This window comes from Oculina patagonica, chromosome 10 (assembly GCF_052425735.1).
Source record: "Oculina patagonica isolate OP01 chromosome 10, crgOcupat, whole genome shotgun sequence".
In the NCBI taxonomy this organism is placed as follows: domain Eukaryota; kingdom Metazoa; phylum Cnidaria; class Anthozoa; order Scleractinia; family Oculinidae; genus Oculina; species Oculina patagonica.
The window spans coordinates 7,597,757-7,620,344 of NC_135767.1; the positions used below are offsets into that span (position 1 = coordinate 7,597,757).

Genomic DNA, 22,588 nt, shown 5'->3' on the forward strand with positions numbered 1-22,588 from the left:
ACGTGGTGCTTTCTGGGCAATAAACAAACCACCGCGTGCGATCAAATGTTCCAAAATGGCGTCGTGTAGCGATGGAGAAAAACAACGACAAATATCTCATTCCGATGAACTTCTGCGCCTCCCCTTTAAACCTGGTAACGTTGTTTAAGCTGTGGTTAAAATTATTCTGCATGTAGTTTGCTAAATTGTAAAATGAGGGTTGATTCTAACAGTACACTATTTACAAGTTGCAAACCTTGTTAATTTTCTTTTTCGTTGTAGAAAATTCTAAGCTTCTGATAACTAAAGAAAGCAAGTTGGGAAGCAGAGTTCCTTCAAAGATTTACAAAGTCGAACCATCTTCAGGTAATATGCTATGTTAACGAGTTTTTGCTTTATAACATGCATGGTTTCCCTTTTGTGTTCATTTGCTTCTCATCAAATTGTTACACTGTAACAAGTACTAGTAAATCCATTTCAGAGCCCAGTTGATAAAGATAACGCTGCTTAACTGGTTTCATAAAGCAGCTAGGAGGATTGGTAGCCCTTCTTGATGGGTACCATGGCCAGGTTACCCTCCCCTCCCGCAGCCCCCCGCCCCCCCCCCCCCAAAAAAAAAGAAAAAAAAATACTGGTACCCATTTATACACTCTAGGAGTAGAAATGCACCATGGCAGTTGGGCTTGTTACTCAAAAACAACACAACGACCTAGCTAAGTGGTAAGCCCCATTTTAGAGTGAAGCTTTGTGGAAGATGCCATGGCCTTTAAGATCATTAGGAATATTGAACTATGAGTTGAATGGTCTGGGTTTGAGCGCTAGGTAGGTTTATTGTGTTGTGCTCTTTGGCAAGGCATCTCAAGTAATTGGGTAATGGCAAACTGTTGTAGGCAAGGTAACAAAATCCTGGGGGTAACCTAGCTTTGGACTAGCAAATGCTTCGCCCAACCCTCCCAGGTGGGCTAGCAACACATGTAATTGCTTTATGCTATGTAAACCAGGATAAGCACCAGCTATGTGGTCCATTATTTCACAAGAATGGCTATATCTTGCCTGACCATTATATCTATTTAAAGCCTGGCCATCATAGGATGAGAATTGATGAGAGTTGACCCTCATGAGTGTTCCTCAACACTCTTTGACTATATCATCAACGCAGGCCAAACGAGAACAAGAGTCCATCAAACTCTCATAGACTCTCGTGAAAATTTTGAGCACTCTGTATATTTTTGGGGGTGTGCCACAGGGACTATAAACCCCTTACCCTATAATAGACAATTTTGCAACCCTATACTAGACTAGACACCAAAACTCCCTATCCCAGACTTGCTTTTCTCTAGAACTGTATCACTATCAGTGTTTTACAGGTAATTGGAAAACATCTGTCAACAACAAGGCCGCAATGATTTTATTTAGGTTGAGGAAAGCCTCTTACTCTTTCAAGTTTCCATTCTGGTTAATTTGTCATACCAGCGATCAGTTTCACGGCAAATGATACCTTTTTCTAGACCAAAACTCTCTGATATCTTTACCCTATTTCAGACTAAGCTGCTTGAAAACCATACCTTTAACAGCGGCACATACCTAGCTATATAGCGCATAATATACCCTAAAATTCTGGTTATAAGCCCCCCTGCTTATAAACCCCCGGTTATAGGCCCATCTACCTGGAAACAAAAAAATACGTCCGATTATAAGCCCCCCGGATATAAGCCCCCCTCTGATCTGCTGGATGACAGTACTGAACGGGGCTAAATGTTGCTTTATTATGCGTTTTAAACTTAAAAACATATTTTGATCAACATTCCCGTGGTTCATTTCGAGATGAAGCTCTCTTGGATATGCAGCGTCTCCACTTATAAGCCCACACAAAACCCCTTACGAATTTGTATAAGCCCGGTGCTTATAACTGGAATTTTACGGTATGGGAGTGCCCCCACCTCCCCCTCCCCCTCTGGGAGAGTTCCAGGCCAAACAAGAGTCAACTCTCATCCTTTTTGGTCCGGGTTTGACAACTTGTACAAGAGAGAACCTGTATGCTAAGGTTATGTTTTGTTTGACAGTTCTTAGCAGAGTCAAAGATTTCTTGCCAAGGATGAAAGAAGCTGAACAGACTCTTGAAAAAGAACTTCACGAGAAGTCTCCATCAGAACTGGATATTGAAAGTGTTGATGATAGTGCTCCATACATTGAAATGGTAAAAATGTATAAAAAATGTATAATTACACATATTATATGCATGTAGAAGAAGTGTAAAAGAAATGGTGATACAAGAAGAATCAATCAGAATACATGAAAGCCGTTGTAGATTCAGCAGTATTCAACCCAACCTTCCCATATAATAGTGCGCTACAATATTATTCGTGAAGAAATTTAGTAAGCATATTTTCTATGGCATGGTATAAAATAGTTACACAACTCTTTCTCATGGTATACTTAACAATTATTCCACGAGCGCGCGTTGGATATGAGATGGTAGATAGCCAACAAGGTGCGTAGCGCCGAGTTGGCTATAATGATCTCATATCCAACAAGCCCGAGTGGAATAATTGTTTTATTAAAAACGCCCAAACAACTGCAACATTTGAGCTCCTCAGCTAATATTTTCATTGACGCATATCGGCTACTAAATTTGTGGTCAATGGTATATGAGCTCATATTCCATTGCCTGTTAACCAATCAAAACGTAGGGATTGCAATATACCATTGCTAGTTTTTGATAATATGGAATATATCCCACTTGTCATTCGTATTTTTCTTTGTATAGTAAAACACACAATTATATGGTCAGAAAGTCGTTGTTCCTCATCCATACATATGAAATATGCTTTAGTATTCATAGGTTGCCAAGATTTGTCTGAACTGTTGCAAAGTGGTGCATAAGCACAGTTCTTCTAGATGTAAGATGCCTTTCATTAACAATTAGTTGAATGATAAAACAATTGATTACACAATCATGTATCCTGCTCACCAATTAATCTACAGTCTTGATGGCTAAGTATCAGGTGATATTCCGCAAAACTTCTAATTGTTAAATACAATTATTTATAACTTGTTTATTAATGTTTTATTGTTTTACTCTGCACATCCACAAAGAGTTTGGCACTAATGGAAACAGAAGCAGACAGTGATGAAGATTCCTGCGAGGAAAGTGATGACAGCCATACCAGAGACTCTGATGAAATTCAGACTCAGGAAATAGATTGTGGACATGTTACAGAGGAGAACTTTGTGATTACAAAACCAGTGAAAGGACACATAAAGCCAATTATTGAAGAAATGGCAACAACAAAAAGGAACGATACATGTATAAAGAAAAACAAGAAGAAAACTGGGTCGAAAAAGGGAAACAAAAATAGAAAACAAAGATAGCAAGAGTTTAAATTTCATCTGTAAATTTACATATAGTTAATGTATTTAGAAAAACCAACTTATTTTTCTTTGAACATAATTTTATGTATTGAAATGTTTCAAACTCCCAAATCGGGTATCTGACTTTGATGGTCATTGCAGATCGATTTAATAATTTTATGAATTTCAGTGTTTTCCATAATATTTCCCATCTTGTCTGCATGTTCATGCTACATAATTATGTTGCCGACCTTATATTTGCTTCTGACACTGAAGCAAATTAAAATGGTTCATACGGGTCATGGAAAACCTGAAAAGTCATGGAATTTTAGTGTAGGTCATGGACGGTCGTAGGAAATGGTATTGATTGCACAAAATAAACAAGGCAGGTTTAATATTTTTGTGAGTTTTTGGTAAAAACGTACCTGAAATCAAGAAAATTTGTGAAAATTTCCAAAAAATGGCGAATTTAGGTCATGAAAAACTTTGAAAAGTCATGGAAAAGGTCATTGAAATCGAATTGAAAGTCAGGGAACTTCAAAAGCTCAAGACAGTGCGAACCCTGTTTAATTTCTGTAAAATATTTCTTGGTATGCACAGCAAAGAAACAAAACATTTCTTTGCGTTTCTTGCCTATTTTCTTATCCTAATACATGAACATCAATGAATGTGTGGGACTTTTCAATCAAAAGTCCAAGAACTTAAATGGTGTCATAAAGATTTCCAACGAACAACCTTGCATATTTTTGTGTTTGTTGCCATGTTCTGAAAGGTTGAAGGCCCATACAAGGTGTCCCAGAGAATTGTCTAATTCAAAGGGGCTATGTCACAGGGATTTTGGTCCAAACTGTTCTGAAAAAATAGTGGTAGGCAACTTAACCCATAAAAACCATTAAATTTGAAGGAAGATATAACCTTAATTTGAGGATAGAAATTAAGCTACGGCTATAAATATCGTTTTTTTTTTTTTTGAAGACTAAAAAAGTCTTAATTTTTCAAGTTGCAATCCATTTCCATCCGAGTCATCCGCATCCAAAGATATTCGTTAACAGTTGCAGTGCTCAAATGTAGCAATTTTCTATAAAAATGGACTATTATTTTTAGGTTTCCTGCGACACGAATATAAATTTTGGCTGTTCAAAAATCTGGTAAAATCCGTGACAAAGCCCCTTGAAGAAAGAATGATTCGATATTTGAAGAACATGATTTTACCAGGTTGTTTTCCTTTGCTTAAAAACTTGTTGACATTGCGGTTACGAGGGTTCTTCTAATTGGATACAAGCCCTTACTGTGTCAATAGTTCACATTGGATCGAAAACAATATCGTTTCGTTTCTGAGGAAACGAAACAAAAAGTCCTGGCAATGGTACCTCGGTGGGTGTTCAAACAAACTGTTTTTTGACTCATTTATAGCTTAACCGCTGGGAAACCTCTATGCAGTGACTTGGATGTTAAGCTTTGAGGTGGGGGTAGGGGGAAGGGTGGAGTGTACTAGTGTACTTCTCAGTTAGAATAACCCAAAGCGGCATTTGATTGCATGTTATCATAAGTAATAAGTCTAATAACGTTCTTCCGCTACAAAAAGATATTGAGAATTATTACAAATAGAAATATCTGATGTCTGCAATACTTAAAAGTTTGATTAAAGCGATGTTCTGTGTTTAAGTGCTATGTAAACATTCTAGCTATATTTCCACCTTATTGGCCGCTTTTACACTAGAAACGGAAAAATCGTCTAAGCGCCTCCTATTTCGATAGATTTTGATAAAATGGCTGTTTTTGCCAAAGCATAAACTGGAGTTAATGTTTAGCTCAATTGAACCTTACGCTCCCCGTATATGTGTTTTTTCCGGCAATCTGTACCCCGCTCTTTGAACCGTAAAACGTTAACACGTACTTGTATCCCCCTCTATTTATACTGGCCAATGAAAGATGAGCTTGCACGCGTTCACAGATTACCAGCCAATCAGATCCGCACAGTCTTCCCCTGTTTACTCTCGAGATCGCAGTCGATCTTCACTTGCAATTCAGTTAAGCTGCTGGACTCAAGCGTTTATTTCCCCCCCCCCCCCCCCCCACCCTCCGCGTTTATCTCATAGCTCTACTGTTGCCACTCTCAGACAAAGCATTTCTTGTAGGCTACTAGTTTACATCTGCTCTATTTGTGATGTTATATCCGGTACATTTATAGTTAAAAAAATAATCGATTTTTGTAAAACCATTTTAGTTGTTGTTCTTTAATAAACGGTTTGGGGGATAAGTGTTGCTGGCGACAACCCTTCAGTCCCACACTGAAGCGATGCCTGGGTTGCCTTAGCTTCTATCTTTATTTATCTTTATTTATTTATTCACACGGTAAAAACATCAGTTAAGCTAAAAAAAATATTTATAAAAATTTTTTTTTTTTGGATTTTTTTTTTTTTTTTTTTTTTTTTTTTTTTTTTTTTGGGGGGTAGCTTGGGTGAGAAACGGTGGGCACATCCACTTCCCCTCGCTACCATCCCTCCAGGAGCTTGGCATAGGTACACGCCACCCTGCCTCTGTGCCCCGTGACACCCATCTCACGGTCTTATATGCCACTCGTTGACACTAGCCCCGAGTACTGGCCTCGCGCATGGCAGGCAGCTCTCGGGTCCAGGACAACACTTATCTCCTCTACCTTTTTCCCACATAAACGGTGTCCTTTCTATTGTGCGTGACATTAAGCCCTTCCTATTATTCAAAGAACACTCCAAGTGCTTTTTGGAAGAGCTAAATGCACTGCTTTCTTTGGTCAGTTTGTAGTTTCAAAAGACGCTAGTTGAGGATATTTTTTTTAAAAAAAAGACGAGTGGAGGGGGGCAGGGGGGCGCGGGATTATGGGAGAAAAAAAGGGTTAAAGGGCGTGAACCGGGATTCCCAGCGTGGTAGGAGCCGGGAGAAAAGGGGGGAAAGCCTCGAGCCATGCGGAACATACTGCTGGAGCTAAATTAGAAATATTTCTACTCCCCCTGAATGGGATGCTAGTCCATGTCACCGGTAGCCATTTATACAACTTGGTGGAGAGAGGCATTATGAGAGTGAAGTGTCTTGCCTAAGAACACGACGCAGTGCCCCGGCCAGGTCCCGAACCCGGACCGCTCGATCCGGAGTCCGGCGCACTAACCATTAGGCCACCGCGCCTCCCACAGGAGCCGGGAGAAACACGGACAAAATTCCCGGCATTGCTTAGTATGTAACAATTATTCCACGAGCGCGAGTTGGATATGAGATGGTATATAGTCAACGTGCCGATGAAGCGCCGAGTTGGCTATAACGATCTCATATCCAACAAGCGCGAGTGGAATAATTGTTTTATTAAAAACGCCCAAAGAATTGCAATATAAAGGCAGAATGCCTTTTGTCATCATCAAGGGATGAATCGGAGAAAAGTCTCAAGGTCTGTTAATGTTTCTAGTGAAATACCACTAAAATATTTAACAATTATTCCACGAGCACGCGTTGGATATGAGATGGTAGATAGCCAAAGAGCGCGTAGCTCCGAGTTGGTTATAACGATCTCATATCCAACAAGCGCGAGTGGAATAATTGTTTTATTAAAAACGCCAAAAGAATTGCAATATTTGAGCTCCCCAGCTGTTTTTGTTGACGCGTATCGGCTACCATATTTGTGGTGAATGGCATATGAGCTCATATACCATTGCCTGTTAACCAAACAAAACTCAGGCAGTGAATTGCAATATACCATTGATCAAGTTTTTAATAATTGCTAGTATAACCATAACGTAGAGCCTGCTTGCAAAAGCTATCAAATTGAGAGAGTTATTTACCATAGTAGGCACAAGCCCATACCTCAATCGCATACGGTGAAAAGTGACATTATAAGGCTGTCAAACAGCAGTACGGACCCCCGTGCCCCCTACCCCCCTTCCCCACTCCACTGCGCGCTAGAAAAATAAACAAACATAAATGTATAAGTAGCAATTACATCACTGCTATTTTATGACCTAAAAATGAAGTAAAAATGCAATTCAAAGTAAAGTAAATGGTAGAAAGATTTTGCATTGTAAGCTAACTCTTAATGTTGAACATTTAGAGTTCGTTTACAAATGCAAAATCTTAAAACTGTTTTGTAATTACATTATTTTTGCTGGTAAGTAAAAAGTCAAAGTGCAAGAAAAATATAACTTTAAGAGTTAGTTTACAAATACAAACTTGTGCAATTTTTTTCCTTATTTTTTTTTATTTTTTAGAAAATAAACAAAAATAAATGAACAAGTTGCAATAACATCACTGCTTTTTTATTTCCTAAATATCAAGTAAAATACAATTCAAAGTAAAGTAAATGGTACAAACATGTAGAATGCGACAAAATCTACAACTGTTTTTTTAATTACCTTATACAATTTTTCAGTGCTGGTAAGAAGAAAGTCAAAGTGCAAGAAAAATATAACTTTAAGAGTCCTCTTACAATACAAAGTTGTGCAATTTTTTTTCTTATTTTTTTAGTTTTATATTTTTTTTTGCTGGTCCAGGATTGTCAATATCTCAACAGAAAAGACCTTTCGAAATTCTTCGCTCCCGAAGTATATATTAAAATGATTAATTAAGAACGGTTACAGTTCTACCTTAACGAAAGAATTGAATAATAATAATGGATTGATGTGTGGAGAGAATGAACTCAGAAAAAAATTCTGAGTTCACAGATGGGACTCGAACCCACGACCTTGAATCTGGTAGAATTCAGACCAGGGCATGAAACGTCACTTTTACCAACTGTAGATATTTGTGTTATGTGTGCACATTTTGTTACCTCTAAAGATTCAGCCAAATTTAAACTGATCAAAACTTGAACAAAAACAGATGAGAAGCAGATAGGTAAACATGCAGAAAATAGAACATTTAAATACCAAACTCAAATAGTTCAAGAAAAAGAAAAGGAAAAAAAGTGTGTAGATCGGGTAGTTTCATCTATACCCTATATTTTAAATATTCTTTTTATTTCCATATACTTTTTTATTTAATAGTAGTAGATTTTGAAAACATTTTAACAAGAAAATCAGGGATAAAGGGTGACTTGACGTTTCGATGACTTCATTTCAACATCATCAAAAGGTAAGTTCGGGTTTAGGAGGCCGGACCGCACCTCCCTACAGTCAGATGCTGATAGTTCATCTGTTTCAGATTCAGATTCCTCATCTTCAGGGGCACTAAATTCTTTCTCACTGTCAGATGGTGATTGTTCATCTGTTTCTGATTCAGATTCCTCATCTTCAGGGGCACTAAATTCTTTCTCACTGTCAGATGGTGATTGTTCATCTGTTTCAGATTTAGATTCTACATCTTTAGGGGCACTAAATTCTTTCTCACTGTCAGATGGTGATTGTTCATCTGTTTCTGATTCAGATTCCTCATCTTCAGGGGCACTAAATTCTTTCTCACTGTCAGATGGTGATTGTTCATCTGTTTCTGATCCAGATTCCACATCTTCAGGGGCACTAAATTCTTTCTCACTGTCAGATGGTGATTGTTCATCTGTTTCTGATTCAGATTCCACATCTTCAGGGGCACTAAATTCTTTCTCACTGTCAGATGGTGATTGTTCATCTGTTTCAGATTCAGATTCCTCATCTTCAGGGGCACTTAATTCTTGCTTACTGTCAGATGGTGATTGTTCATCTGTTTCAGATTCAGATTCTACATCTTCAGGGGCACTAAATTCTTTCTCACTGTCAGATGGTGATTATTCATATGTTTCTGATTCAGATTCCACATCTTCAGGGGCACTAGAGTCTTGCTCACTGTCAGATGGTGATTGTTCATCTGTTTCAGATTTAGATTCTACATCTTTAGGGGCACTAAATTCTTTCTCACTGTCAGATGGTGATTGTTCATCTGTTTCAGATTCAGATTCCTCATCTTCAGGGGCACTAAATTCTTTCTCACTGTCAGATGGTGATTGTTCATCTGTTTCTGATTCAGATTCCACATCTTCAGGGGCACTAAATTCTTTCTCACTGTCAGATGGTGATTGTTCATCTGTTTCTGATCCAGATTCCACATCTTCAGGGGCACTAAATTCTTGCTCACTGTCAGATGGTGATTGTTCATCTGTTTCAGATTCAGATTCCTCATCTTCAGGGGCACTAAATTCTTGCTCACTGTCAGATGGTGATTGTTCATCTGTTTCTGATCGAGATTCCACATCTTCAGGGGCACTAAATTCTTTCTCACTGTCAGATGGTGATTGTTCATCTGTTTCTGATCGAGATTCCACATCTTCAGGGGCACTAAATTCTTTCTCACTGTCAGATGGTGATAGTTCATCTGTTTTAGATTCAGATTCTACATCTTCAGGGGCACTAAATTCTTTCTCACTGTCAGATGGTGATTGTTCATCTGTTTCTGATTCAGATTCCACATCTTCAGGGGCATTAAATTCTTGCTCACTGTCAGATGCCATTAGTTCATATTAGTTCTTTATGTTAAGTTTTTCCCCATTTCACGTTTGATAATGATGACATGAAGTCATCGAAACGTCAAGTCACCTTTTATCGCTGATTTTCTTGCTAAATTGTTTTCAAAATCTACTACTATTAAATAAAAAAGTATACGAAATAAACAGAATATTTATAACGGATGGTAAAGATGAAACTAGCTACCCTTACAAATTATTGCCATAGTTGTATTTTGATTTTAAGCTGGCATACAAGCTTGTAAATGAGGGTAACAGACCTGAACAACACACCCCTAAAAAGAGGCTTCGAAAAAAAGGCGAAAAAAACAACAACAAAGCAAAACAAAGCACAAACAAAAAACTGATGAACGATGAAAGAATTATAATTAAGTAGAAATTGTCGAATATAACTTTGATGTCATTTGATTTTAAATTAAAGGCCGAATCTCGATGGTAATTTCAGGCAACAAACTTGCTATAAAAACCTCACATAACACTTTCGTGGTTAAGTAACATTTAATGACTTGGGAATTCAACAATAAACCATGTTTCGTTTTAAAGAGTGATTTTGGAATGTTCTTGGAAGAATTATAGACAATAAATATTAATGTACTTTACACAAGAGCAAATGAGATTGTTGTCGAAAGTTACTTGTTGAGATATTGACTGTCCTGGCCTTTTTTAAATGTAAATATTGAAAAACAAATTTCAAAAGACATGAGAAAAGATAATAAAAATAGTAAAATATCAGTAAATTTGGATTGATTCTCAAAAGAGTGCATTTTACAGACAGTGACCTATTTTACGAACACAGGAGTTATTTTGATTGGTCAAATGAAACTGTCAGACAGTTACCTCAAACACCATAGAATGTTCTTAGAATTCACAGATAATAAAAAGGAAAAAAAACATGTTTTACTTTCCCACCCGATCCCATCCCCAGAAATTGTTACCCAAAATGATTGATGTTATATGGTATTTACAATTTAGAGTATTTGCAAGCAGAACTTTCGTATTTTACAAAATTAGGATTTTTTTTACAAAATTAGTGAAACTTTCCAGAAGTCAATTGCTTAGAAAATGTTATTTAGAATCAGGCTAACCATAAATTATAAGCAAAAAATAAGATCCCTCCCACCCTAAACATAAAAAAATATTTACAAGTATCTTTCCTAATTTATATATGGTGTTTTGGCATCAATGTCGTCTAAATAGGCGACGAAAGAAGCGAACTACTCTACTTGGCCTCTTCGCCTTTTGAGCTGATAGCTGTAAAAAAAAAATCGTAAAGGAGGCGTGTTAGAAAACTCACCTTGCCGATTCTTGAGAAAAATGATACAGTAAAAACCCGCGAGTATAAAGAACCTAATTTTTAAGAACCTGTTAGGCTAAAATTTGCCTTTTAGACACCCTCTTTATTAGTACCTCTTTTGCCTAAAACTTGAAAATAGCTTCTTATATTCTAAAATCGATAAAAATGTTTACTTTTAGGGAAAAAAGATAAGGTCGACCTTCTGGATTCTCTTTGCAGACCCCTAGGAGCCTTATCACTACAGTTGCAATGTAAAAGCCAATGCCTGGCCAATGTTGAAAATCTTAAAATATTATTATTGATACAATCACAAAAAAATAAAATAAAATGGTATGCAAATTTCATAGAAATTACTGAAGAATCTACATAGCCTTAGTTGTGATAATTACCATTCTTATAAGAACCTGTTTAGGCTAACTTGGTAAAATGCAGGTTCTTACTCGCAGTTTTTTACTGTATATAACTAATATAGATGATAAAATTTAATAACATGAAATACATAATTAAGTGGTTTAACTTACTTCAGCCTTGAGCTCTTCGACCTGGTCAAAAAGGAGTTGGTTTTCGCTGCAACAAAATGAGGACAAGTGAAATTAAAGACTGATAATGTATAGGTAAAGTATTCCTAAAGTTTGCAAAGTGAAAGTGTTTAATCGGAATACTGGCGCTTAATTGCAAGGGCTTTGTAGATGAAACATGGGAATTATTGCTAAGGCTGTCCAAAGATGCTCGGCAACTTTTGTGCAACTTTTCATCTTTTGACCAAATTTTTCCCGTTCGAGCAACTTTTTTGTATTTTGATCAACGTCTAGGCGAAGATGGTCCGAGTGCTGCTCGAAGGCCGAACGAACGTTTGCGAGCATTTTTTAATCTTCTCCGAAGCTTCGTACCCTGCCAAAGATTTTCGAGGTAGTTCGGAAGATGTTTCAACGTTCGGCTTATGCAGCGTTAAAAACTACTCAGCAAATATGTCGTCATGATTATTCTAAGTGAACTGAATTCCTTGTATTTTTGCAAATTTTGGCCTGAAAATGTTGTTAAGACATCTCTGTTTGTTTTTCGAAGCAAAAAGCGACGTTTTGAATTATTTGTTTTATCGACTTTGAGACAATCTCCGAGCCACGTTTTTTGGAAGTTTCGAGCATTTTCGAAAAGCCTCCTCGGTGGGGCGTTTATCCATCGGAGAGCACCCTTCCATTACATTTTTTTCAGTTTAAGAAAATCCGTTTTTCTCGATTTTGGATAGAATGAGATGGTTTGAGAGTATACAAAAAAATATAACGCAACGATAGGGTTTTACTTTTCATACGAAATTAATTTTGATAATGCCCAACGTTCTCTCGTAAGTCAATTCAGCAATCAGTAAGGCAGCTTATTTTACAAAGCTTCATTCTAGAGACCACAACTGACTTACGTTTCTTTCAACTGAATAATGTTATCCGCCTGAAAGAAAAAAAAACAGCTTAGTAATGTTGACCCTTTTTTATTAATTATTTATACGACTGAATTTTTGTATTTAATTTTTTAACATTAATTTGTAATTATACCGTTTTATTCTCTTAGTCATGTTAGGGCGTCGCGAATTTTAAATGCGCAAATTAGATCATAATAATGATGATGATGATGACGATGATGATGATAATAATAATAGGTAAAAATATTAAAATTATTATTATTATATTAATATTATCATAATAAAAATTTGGTTTGTATCTGATCTTACGATCGGTTTAAAAATGTTGGTAAAAACGAATAAAACTGAATTTTCGGTAACTCCCTGTTACCTTCATCAGAGCTAAAATTGATAATATTATCATTATTATTATTATTATTATTATTATTAATATTAATAAGTAAATTGCTACAAAGTTGTTATTCACTGTTAAAAAAGCGTGAAAGAATATTTCTTAATAACCGTCCAAATTAACTAATGGCCTAAAAATTAACCATCTATCGTTATTGATGATATATATGGATGGATGCTCAAATTTTTGTCGCTGTGATACAAACGGCTTTGCAACGTAAAACTATAAAGTACATTGTGTCCGTTTGCTTGTGACTTTAGAAGAAACTTCATTTTTCGGCTACTTCTTACACAAAAAATAAAGTTATTCAATAATTTTAGTAGCCTGAGCACTCAAAGGTTCAAGGGTAGTGTTTGAACCACTGAGTATATTTTCACATAAAAATGTACCCCAAGACGGAAAAAAAGACTGTTTAAAAAAAAATAATTTGCAATTTGTTTGGGATTCGAAAGAATTTCTTCATGTATCACTCAATAGGCCATTTCCTAGTTACCCTTTGCCTCTGTTTCAAAACAAGTCTAAGTGCGAAACCATTCATATGAAAACGAGTTTCACCTACAGGTCCATTTTCATGCAAATCAACCTCATTTTAATATGAATGGTTTCGCACGTAGACACGTTTTGAAGCAGAGGCAAAGGGGTAACTCGGAAATGGCCTATTTCAGTGTATTGTTCATTCTTACCCCGTGTCGCAAAACTGCCAATTCAGTTTCAATCGTCGATTTACTGAAATACAAGAAAAGACACTGTTTACAAAATGTGTTTTGCAAAAGCCCCTTGAACTTTCTCAAATACCCAGCCCTTGCATTAAATTGATAACTATCAGCCATATAAAAAGTACCAGTTGTACTTCGAATTACTCAAATGTAGGCATTGCTTCCTAATACAATATTTTGGAATTAGTGTCTCTGAAAAAGGGAAATTACATCGTGTTTTATAATTAAAAATGCTCAATCCTAACAAAATTAATAACAATGTTTACCTTTCTACTTCTTTCTTAAGACGCTCTTCCATTAGCTGCGAGACAACAAAAAAGTATTGTAGAACCCCGTTTAAAGTGACTCCAAGTAGGCCTTTCTCGATTATGCTAGTAAAACTGGCATTTAATGCTACTAGAAATTCTCGCAAAAAGCCAAAAAAAATGCTAAAATAATGCCTGATTTCTTTAAAAAATGCCACTTGAATTCCAAAGAATGCTTTATTTTATTTCAAACAAAACGTACAAACTCTTACATTATATGCTCATATCAACAACAGGTGATACTTAATAATTGTTTGTTTATAAAAAAAATATAAAATAAAATAAAATATAAAAACATGTCAAAAAAAATAAAAAATATATATTTTTCAAAAAACTAAAAAAAAACACACACACACAAGTACACAAGTAACACAACGCACAAACAGTCGAAACAGACAGAAAACAATCAAATTAAGTAATCAAAATTGTGAAACTTTAGGATAATTTCTCCTTCTGAGTTCTGAAATCTGGATCACTGTCATGAAAAATGACAGAAAATGCTAAAAATTCTTTTTCAAGAAAAAACGAAAAAAAATGCTCCTTTTCCCAAAAAATGCCGAAAAAAATGCTAGCATAATCGAGAAAGGCCTAACTACAAGGGGAAATGCCAAAGTGTCCGTATTATCGGGGTGTCAGTCGGGCTCTCAGACAGATAGGTCACGGATACATGTTTTAGGCAGATATTTTTACGACAACAAGAAGTTGTTCAATTGTACTGTAACTGTAATCGTGAGTTTAACCTATGGAAACCTATGTGGTCATTTATCATACTCCCCGAATAGTACTTGGGTTTATTTATTTATTTTTATTAAAACTAGCAATGGTATATTGCAATTCCTGAAATTTGATTGGGTAACAGGCAATGGTATATGAGCTCATATACCATTGACCACAAATATGGTAGCCAATACGCGTCAACGAAAACAGCTGGGGAGCTCAACTATTGCAATTCTTTGGGTGTTTTTAATCAAACAATTATTCCACTCGCGCTTGTTGGATACGGAGATCATTATTGCCAACTCGGCGCTACTCGCCTCGTTGGCTATCTACCATCTCATATCCAACGCGTGCTCGTGGAATAATTGTTAAATATTTTAGTGGTATTCCACTAGAAACATTAACAGACCTTGAGTCGTTTTTCGGATTCATCCCTTGATGACGTCAAAAAGGCATTCTGAGAAAAAGAAAAAGAAATTAAATTTACTACTTCCATGTGAAACTCTTTTATAACCGGGAATTTAAGAGCAACATAAAAGTTCATTTTTATTTCTTTCTCTCGTGATTACTCTTGGAGGTTGCTAGTATTATTTCGTCGTTTTCAATAACAATTTTTTTTTAATGTAACCATATATTAGCCATTTGGTTATGTAGTAATTTAGTTATGATCAACGTACTCCACAAAACTTGCCCGGGGCCAATTCTAGGCATATGTTTCTTCTCCACAAGGAAGTAGGGACGAGAGGCATCGGTTTCCTTCTTAAATTACCTTATCAAGTCTATATACTTGCAAACAATAAAGTTCGATTAATTTTTCCCAAGAGGAACCGAACAATTTATTTCAGTAAAGAAAAATAAAACAAAATTGAAAATAGCTTACTTGCGCATTGAGCTTTTTGACTTCTTTCTGAAGAACTTCATTTTCACTGCAACGAGTTGAAGGCAATTTATTGTTGATAATTAAAGTTAAAGTTAAAATCTTCGTAAAGATTGCAAAGGCAAAGTAGTTAGACGGACACGTCAACAATTTATTCCGGATTCCACGTGTAATTGAGTTTATTGCCCCAAGCTCAAACGCCCCCCCCCCCCCCCTCCAGGATGGTATGTTTCTCCGTACCCTTCCACTACAATTTTTTGTCAGCTTGGGGGTTAGATAAAACCGATTCCCTCCATCGCAGACGCACTTGAATTAACTTCTGGTTGGAGAGAGGTACTTTCAGAGAGGGTAGCAAAGGGGGGATTTTGATCCCGTTTCACGCACAAGTTTTAACCAAAATCACTTGTCACGTATGCTTGAAACAGCAGAATTCACGGATCGCGCGTCTTTTCAAACTATTTTCACGCGCCACGGTCTAATTTTTGTCCTATTTTCACGCGTCACGGTCTTGTTTTTGCCCTTTTCACGTGTTACGCATAAACCCTTTGCCCCCCTCTTCAGACTTACACGTCTTGCAAAAAACAAACAAATAACGCTGCGAAAGCCCTGGAACAGCTCTGAAACCCCAAACATAACGGCCAATGTATTTTACGCAGCTAAATTTTTTATATTTCAAATCGGACTTACGTTGTTTTGTAGTGAATGATGTTGTTCGCCTGAAAGAAAACAAGATTTTTATGTTGGTGGACACTGTAACAAAACCGTTACACAATGTGATCCTTGAACTGTCAATCCTCAATATTTTTTTTAAAAAAATGCCAACCAGGTATCGGTATTAATTTCATTCCTCTCCCATGGAAGCCTCAAACGTTTGCGCCTGTTTTCTCCTTATGTGATCTCATTGAAATAGAACTGCTTTTCATTCAAACTGTGGCTATATTGGTTTTAAGGAAACTCAACTGAAAAATGTATTGAGAGCGAGAGGGGTGGGGTGCGGTGCAGTGTTTTCGCGCTTAAGAGAACGGGACCTTCTGTAGTACAAGCAATTTAGTATTTGTCAGCTTCAAGAAATGTTTTTATTTTAACCGTTCACTTATTCTTCGTCAGCAGAAAAGTAAAAAAAAGCGTAAAATACGGGAGTGTATTGCCTCGATTTCAAATGTATGTTTCATGATAAAGACACACATTATGAATCAATTTAATACGTTCCAAGCGCGCAGTGCTTTCGGAGCCACAATTCAAGATCTTTTTATACTTGAACTGTCTTTGTTCAAGTTTCCAGTGACAAAGAATTCTTCTGCCATAGACTGAAATTGTTTATATTCATTTGTTTAGAAAGTAGATGATCGCTACACTCAAAAAAGAAATACAACAACAACAACAAAAACAAAACAAAAAGGGGTCACCTTACTCGTTTTATAAGGTAAGCGAGCCAAGCCGTAAAAAAGAAAGTAAAATGGCAGAGAGAAAAGCCGCTATAGAGCGGTTTTCACTTGAGTGTCGAAAGTAAATTGCGTTTGCTTTGGTTTTGAATTACTACGCTCAGTGATTGGCTTAAAAATCTCGCGCCACTTTCTCAGCCAATCAGAACTAGAACCAAAACCAATCGTGACTCGCTCGCGCACGTTTTCCCGCGCTTCGTGCCAGCTACATGTATTGGCTTCGAATTTTGATTGGTTTACTGGATTGTCCGTGTCTTTTGTGATTGGGCGAAGTAATTATAATGGTTTTGGTTTTACGACACTCAATCGAAAACTGCTCTATTGTCTTGTTCTGCGCAGTAAGGATGCGCATTACAGTACTAAGGAATAACCCGAAAAGAATTTTCTACTTTTGAGCGTGTGTTCTAATTTGCCCTAAAATCGTTACATTTGAGATCAAATGATCAAATAGCTTGGTTAGCTTGAATATTCAAGGTAGTGTTTTTTTTTCTCCATTATTTGCCACATTTGTATTTTCCATTCTTACCTCTACGCGATATCCCGCGAAAACCGTTTCAAGCGTGATTTTGCTGAAATACAAAAAATAACATTGTTTACAAAACGTGTTTTACCTTCTCTTTGCGTCTTACTAGTAAAAAAGTGAATTTAGTACATCTCTTGTTGCCCGAGCACTTCTCAATAAAATATTTTGTAATTGGTGTCTCTGAAAAAAGGAATTAATCTAGTGTTCTAAAACTGCTTAATCCTAACAATAACAATGCTCACCTTGCTGCTTCTTTCTTGAGATGCTCTTCCATCACCTGAAAGGAAATAAAAAAACTACGTTTATATCTATGCTAACTTTGCGAAGCTCAGTATTTTAAGATTTCGTGACTTGTAATTCAACGGATATTTTTTCGTTCTTTTCGGCTATATTTATTTCCCCATACAAATCCTTATAAATATGCAAATCGATCGAATTACAAAACAATGCAAAGGTCATCTTTATTGTACTCATATATCGAGCTTGGGCTAGCTGTGATAACTATGATTTTTTTACTTTCTATGGAGGTTCGCTTTATTTGCAGAGTCGTTAAATTCACGACTTTAAGATTTTTTTGCTTACCTGGTTTCTTAATTCTTCACAATCCTGTGCACGATCTTCACAATCCTGTGCACGCACAGTTTTAATCATAAGTTCCTTCAGTTCCCTGTTAAAACAAAGCATTTAATAGATAATGGACTGTTAGAAGCGCTCTAAAAGCCATGCAGCCAAACTAGTGAGAGAAGTTTCATTTTTACATATCTTTTTCATCTTGTTTTTGGGACTTGTTGTAGGTTTCAAAACAAAAACAGATTTGTTTCCAGAATTTTACTAAGTTCAACTACGAAAGCTGGGTCACATTCAAAAGTTTTACTGGGAGCAAACGATGGCTTCCTTTCTCTTAAAAAGTGTAATGTTTAAGCTTCTAGAAAATTAACCCGGTTATTTTTCATTAAGCGTCCTTAGTGGGGTATATAGCATGGTGTCGAAGAAACTATTGTTGATCAGCTATTATGAACCCTTAAATTGTTTTTTGGTTTGTACGATGATTGCGCCACTTCCAATATCACGAAACTGCTGTTCGGTGGCAAGGTAGTTTCTTGGGAAGGGAATTAGTTAAAAGATTCTCAAATAAATCATCGATTATTTTTTTACCTTGTCGTTTTTAAGTATTCAGCCTCTGCCGCCTGAAAAGATAATAAATATAAAAATGAAAATGTGGAAAAACAAATTAATAGCACTGCACCAGGGAGCTACAGTGACTCTAAGGTTTAGCTGCCTAACAATTATCCTGCTCAATCTTGCAGAATATCGTCTGATTTAAGCCAACTCGGCCTAAGGTATCGTCGGCTAAGTATCAGGCGATATTCCGCGCGATTTTGCAGGCTTATTTGTATCTTCTTAAGATTTTAGACTCGAGTTCGTTATTTTGTAACGGTAAGATCATTAGTCACTAAAAATCTAGAGGTCGCTGTGTTTTAGTAGCAACCGGATTGATATCATTCATTTATTTAGCATCGTATTTGTTGACGTTTTTCATCCATGATCGCAGTTGCTAATATAGATTTGTAACTCTCGTTGATTCTCTTTGCGCTGAATGAATTGAGTGGGATCACAGAGAGGAAATTTACAAAACTGAGCAATTATAAATTACAGCTAGCGAAACGTTAGCTGTCTAGTTAAAACGCAAAACAGGATGTTCGCACACCCTATAAAAAACGGACAATTTGCATTGATGTGCTTTAGATTCAAATTGGAAAATTAGTAATACCTGGAAAGGGGGGGGGGGGGGTTGATAAACAGACCTTTTATGATGATTGGAAAAGTTCCTAAGGGACGGACCATTATTTTCTTGGAGGGGGAAGATGAAACATTTTCTCTGCAAACTTTTTTTTTTAATTTATGCACCTCTGCAAACATTTTTTTTTCGCAATTCTTACTATTTTTTGTTATACATATCGTTTTTGCAAACAATTTATTTTGTCTTTCCAGGCCCTGCTGACAATTTTTTTCAATATTTTTCATCCCCCCCTTCCAAGAAAATAATGGTCTGTCCCTAATATGGAAAGGACGTTTGTTAAACTGAATGTTCACTCCACCTTAACGAAAGTCAGTTTTATTGATCAATTTAAAAAATACTGAACTGAAACAAGAACGAACCTGTAGTCTATGAATTGCTTCAACTTCTTCGGAAAGTATTTCGTTAAACTGTGTAAATAAAAGTTTAATTAAAGGTTAATAAGAAACGGTTTAAACTATTACCAAAATGAAAAACCTTACAAAACATACGAAGATTAGATCCTTTTCTTGTCAGATGAGTAATGCAAACTAATTCAGTCTGAACTTATGGGACGTTTTTAGACATTAAAATTTAACAAAATTTGTAAGTTAAAAAACGTGGACCATGTCAAAACATTAAACATTGTATTGTTTGTTGTTGTTGTTGTTGCATCATCACACGAAATATTTTTACCCTCTCAAAAACGAGTAGTTGAGTCACTTTCAACTTTTGTTACAATAATAGACTGAAAGCCAAACTTTAACAAAAGAAGAAAAATTAGACAAGAAATCCACTGAATGCAATGAATTTAGTGTACATACCATCCGGGTATTTTTCTCGAATAGGCATGCACACTATGGGCCAATAGTTTCGTTTCACGTCACCGCGGATGAACACTACCACGTCACATGATCAATTAAAACCAATCAGAATCGGAGAAAATCAAGTGGTTGACTGTGTCATAGAATAAGGTCAGTAAATTGATATCGGAGGGCAATAAGAATTTTAAAGCAAAAACCGATAACCGTCTATTTGTTTCACTTTGGAAACAACAACAACAACTTACAACTTTGTTTTTAACCCTTATACATAAGAAAAGAAATTTACACAAAATAGAAATTAAAGCTAAAGGGGTGTTGGCTTCCTAACTAAGGAGTTTATAAGTCTAGGATGTCAAATTGCATAGAATAAATTACAATATTAGAGTTGGGAAAACAAAACAAAAAAAACAAAAAATACAACACAAGCATGCACTCATATCTAACTGAAAAAAGAAACAAATTAAATAAATTTTACAAATCAAGAGGAAAAGAGCCACAATTATTCTAGTAATGAAGTCTCAAATAAGATGAATGAATCAATCTTAAAGCAGCAAATAAATCATAGAAAAAGCAAAAACTCATTGCCATAGGGAAATCAGGAACCAAACAACACCATATTTGTACAACAATTCTTTTTAAAAACACAGACAGACAGAAAATGATTTTTTGTCTGAACTGTTCTGAATTTAGTGGTAGGCAACTTAACCCATGAAAAACATTATCTTTGAACATCTAATGGAAAGTATAACCTTGGTTTGTGAATAGAAATCAAGCTTCGGCTAAAACTATCGATTTTTTTTGTAGACGGACACGGGGAAACAATTTTCAAGTTGCAATCCATTTCCATCCAAGCCATCCGCAGCCAAAGATGCTCGTTAACAGTTTCAGTGCTCTATAATATAGCAATCTTTAACAAAAATGGACTGTTATTTTTAGGTTTCTTGCTACACAAATATAATTTTTGGCTGTTCAAATATCTCATGAAATCAGTGACGAAGCCCTTTAAAGCAAGGTCATGCGCTATTATGTATTTTTAACACTTACAGCTTTCGCTTTCTCCTCCATTTTTTTTGCTTCCTCTGTCCTTTTTCTATATAAAGCAGAAAGAGCTAATTAAATAGGATTCGCATCTCTTGAAATAAATTGCTTAACATTTACTTGCAAATTGCCGGTACGGTATGTTTATTTTTCAGGCGCATCATAAAGTATTTTTTTTTTTGAGTTTGGGCTAAAGTTACTTATAAGAGTCAAAGGAAAGATATATACATGACTAAAGGCAAATTTAATACAATTAAGTCCTACCTCTGGAGCGCTAGTCTTCGCTCGGCCTGAACCAACTGCAAAATTACACATTTTAATCAACATTAGATTTCTGACAAATTAAGCAAAACTGTGACGAATGGAAAAGAATATGCCAACTTACTTCTTGAAGTTTTTCGTTGTCTTCTTCAGACTTGCTTAATTGCCTAAACATGAGAATAAAAACATGTTTTTACTTCTTAGTACAGGGAAAAATACCCACAATAAAAAAAAAAAACAATAAGAAAGGCATATCCTTTAACCATTCTTGTCCTGGGTTTGGAGTTTTGTTTAACTGGTTTTGCCAGTTTTGCCTGTCTGTCTGTCTGTCTGTCTGTCTGTCTGCCTGCCTGCCTGTCTGTCTGTCTGTCTGTCTGTCTGTCTGACTGTCTGTCTGTTTGTTTGTTTGTCTGCCTGCCTGCCCGTCTGTCTGTCTGTCCGTCTGTCAGACTGACTGTCTGACTGTCTGTCTGTCTGCCTGCCTGCCTGCCTGTCTGTCTGTCTGTCTGTCTGCCTGCCTACCTGCCTGCCTGCCTGCCTGCCTGTCTGTCTGTCTGTCTGTCTGTCTGACTGACTGTCTGTCTGTTTGTCTGCCTGCCTGTCAGTCAGAACTTGGTTGTAACTGTCTCTTTGTATGTTTAATTGTCTGTCTCTGTTTGCGTTTGTTTGTCCATCCTACCGCTTGTCTGTCTGTTTGTCTGTCTGTCTGGCTTTCTGACTGTCTGTCTGTCTCTCTGCCTGCCTGTCTGTTTGTCTTGCTGGCGGCTTGCCTGTCTATCGGTCTGTCAGTCCGTCTAACCGTCTGTCTGCCTACCTGCCTGCCTGTCTGTTTGTCTTGGAACTGTCGTCTGTTTGTCTTGCTGGCTGCCTACCCAAATATCTGTCCGTATGTCTATCGGTTTACCTGTCTGTCTGTCTGTCTGTCTGTCTGGCGATGTTATTCACCACCGAAGAAGGGCTAAATGTCTGGTTTCTTTTTTTAAAAAAAAAAATCAATTTTGGCACTTAAATAAATCAATTTCATTTCACTTTTATTTTTTAGTGCCACGCAGTATTTGGAACATTTGTTCTTATTCCGTCTGTCTGTCTGTCTGTCTGCATGGCTGCTTGCCTGCCTGTCTGTATGTTGGAATACTCAGTTTCGCGTCTGTATGCCTGTTTCTAGTTGTAAGTTGGTTTGCGAGATGACATACGTCAAAAATGATTAACTACACAGTATGACTGT

The 22,588-nt window shown here is 36.5% G+C and overlaps 2 protein-coding genes and 2 long non-coding RNA genes across 4 annotated transcripts; 1 reads left to right on the top strand and 3 right to left on the bottom strand.

Moving 5' to 3' along the window:
• The first annotated feature begins 2 nt into the window (after positions 1-2).
• LOC144628399 (uncharacterized) lies at positions 3-4,995 on the top strand. Its single transcript, XM_078486498.1, has 4 exons — positions 3-134; positions 262-345; positions 2,043-2,176; positions 3,076-4,995. Exons 1-4 carry the CDS (start codon positions 56-58, stop codon positions 3,349-3,351), a joined length of 573 nt encoding a protein of 190 aa, XP_078342624.1. The 5' UTR covers positions 3-55; the 3' UTR covers positions 3,352-4,995.
• A 4,052-nt stretch (positions 4,996-9,047) lies between these two features.
• Positions 9,048-10,061, bottom strand: LOC144628183 (uncharacterized). The gene has a single exon (XM_078486246.1). The coding sequence runs from the start codon at positions 9,770-9,772 to the stop codon at positions 9,053-9,055; it is 720 nt and encodes a 239-aa protein (XP_078342372.1). The 5' UTR covers positions 9,773-10,061; the 3' UTR covers positions 9,048-9,052.
• A 51-nt stretch (positions 10,062-10,112) lies between these two features.
• LOC144628170 (uncharacterized) lies at positions 10,113-15,075 on the bottom strand. Its single transcript, XR_013566216.1, has 6 exons — positions 15,031-15,075; positions 13,866-13,900; positions 13,567-13,609; positions 12,493-12,521; positions 11,600-11,645; positions 10,113-11,035 (listed from the first exon to the last, which is right to left on the bottom strand). It is a non-coding gene; the product is annotated as an uncharacterized LOC144628170 (long non-coding RNA).
• Positions 15,076-17,153: 2,078 nt separating this feature from the next.
• Positions 17,154-18,076, bottom strand: LOC144667094 (uncharacterized). The gene is made up of 3 exons (XR_013573278.1): positions 18,046-18,076; positions 17,706-17,740; positions 17,154-17,509 (listed from the first exon to the last, which is right to left on the bottom strand). It is a non-coding gene; the product is annotated as an uncharacterized LOC144667094 (long non-coding RNA).
• Between the last annotated feature and the right edge of the window lie 4,512 nt (positions 18,077-22,588).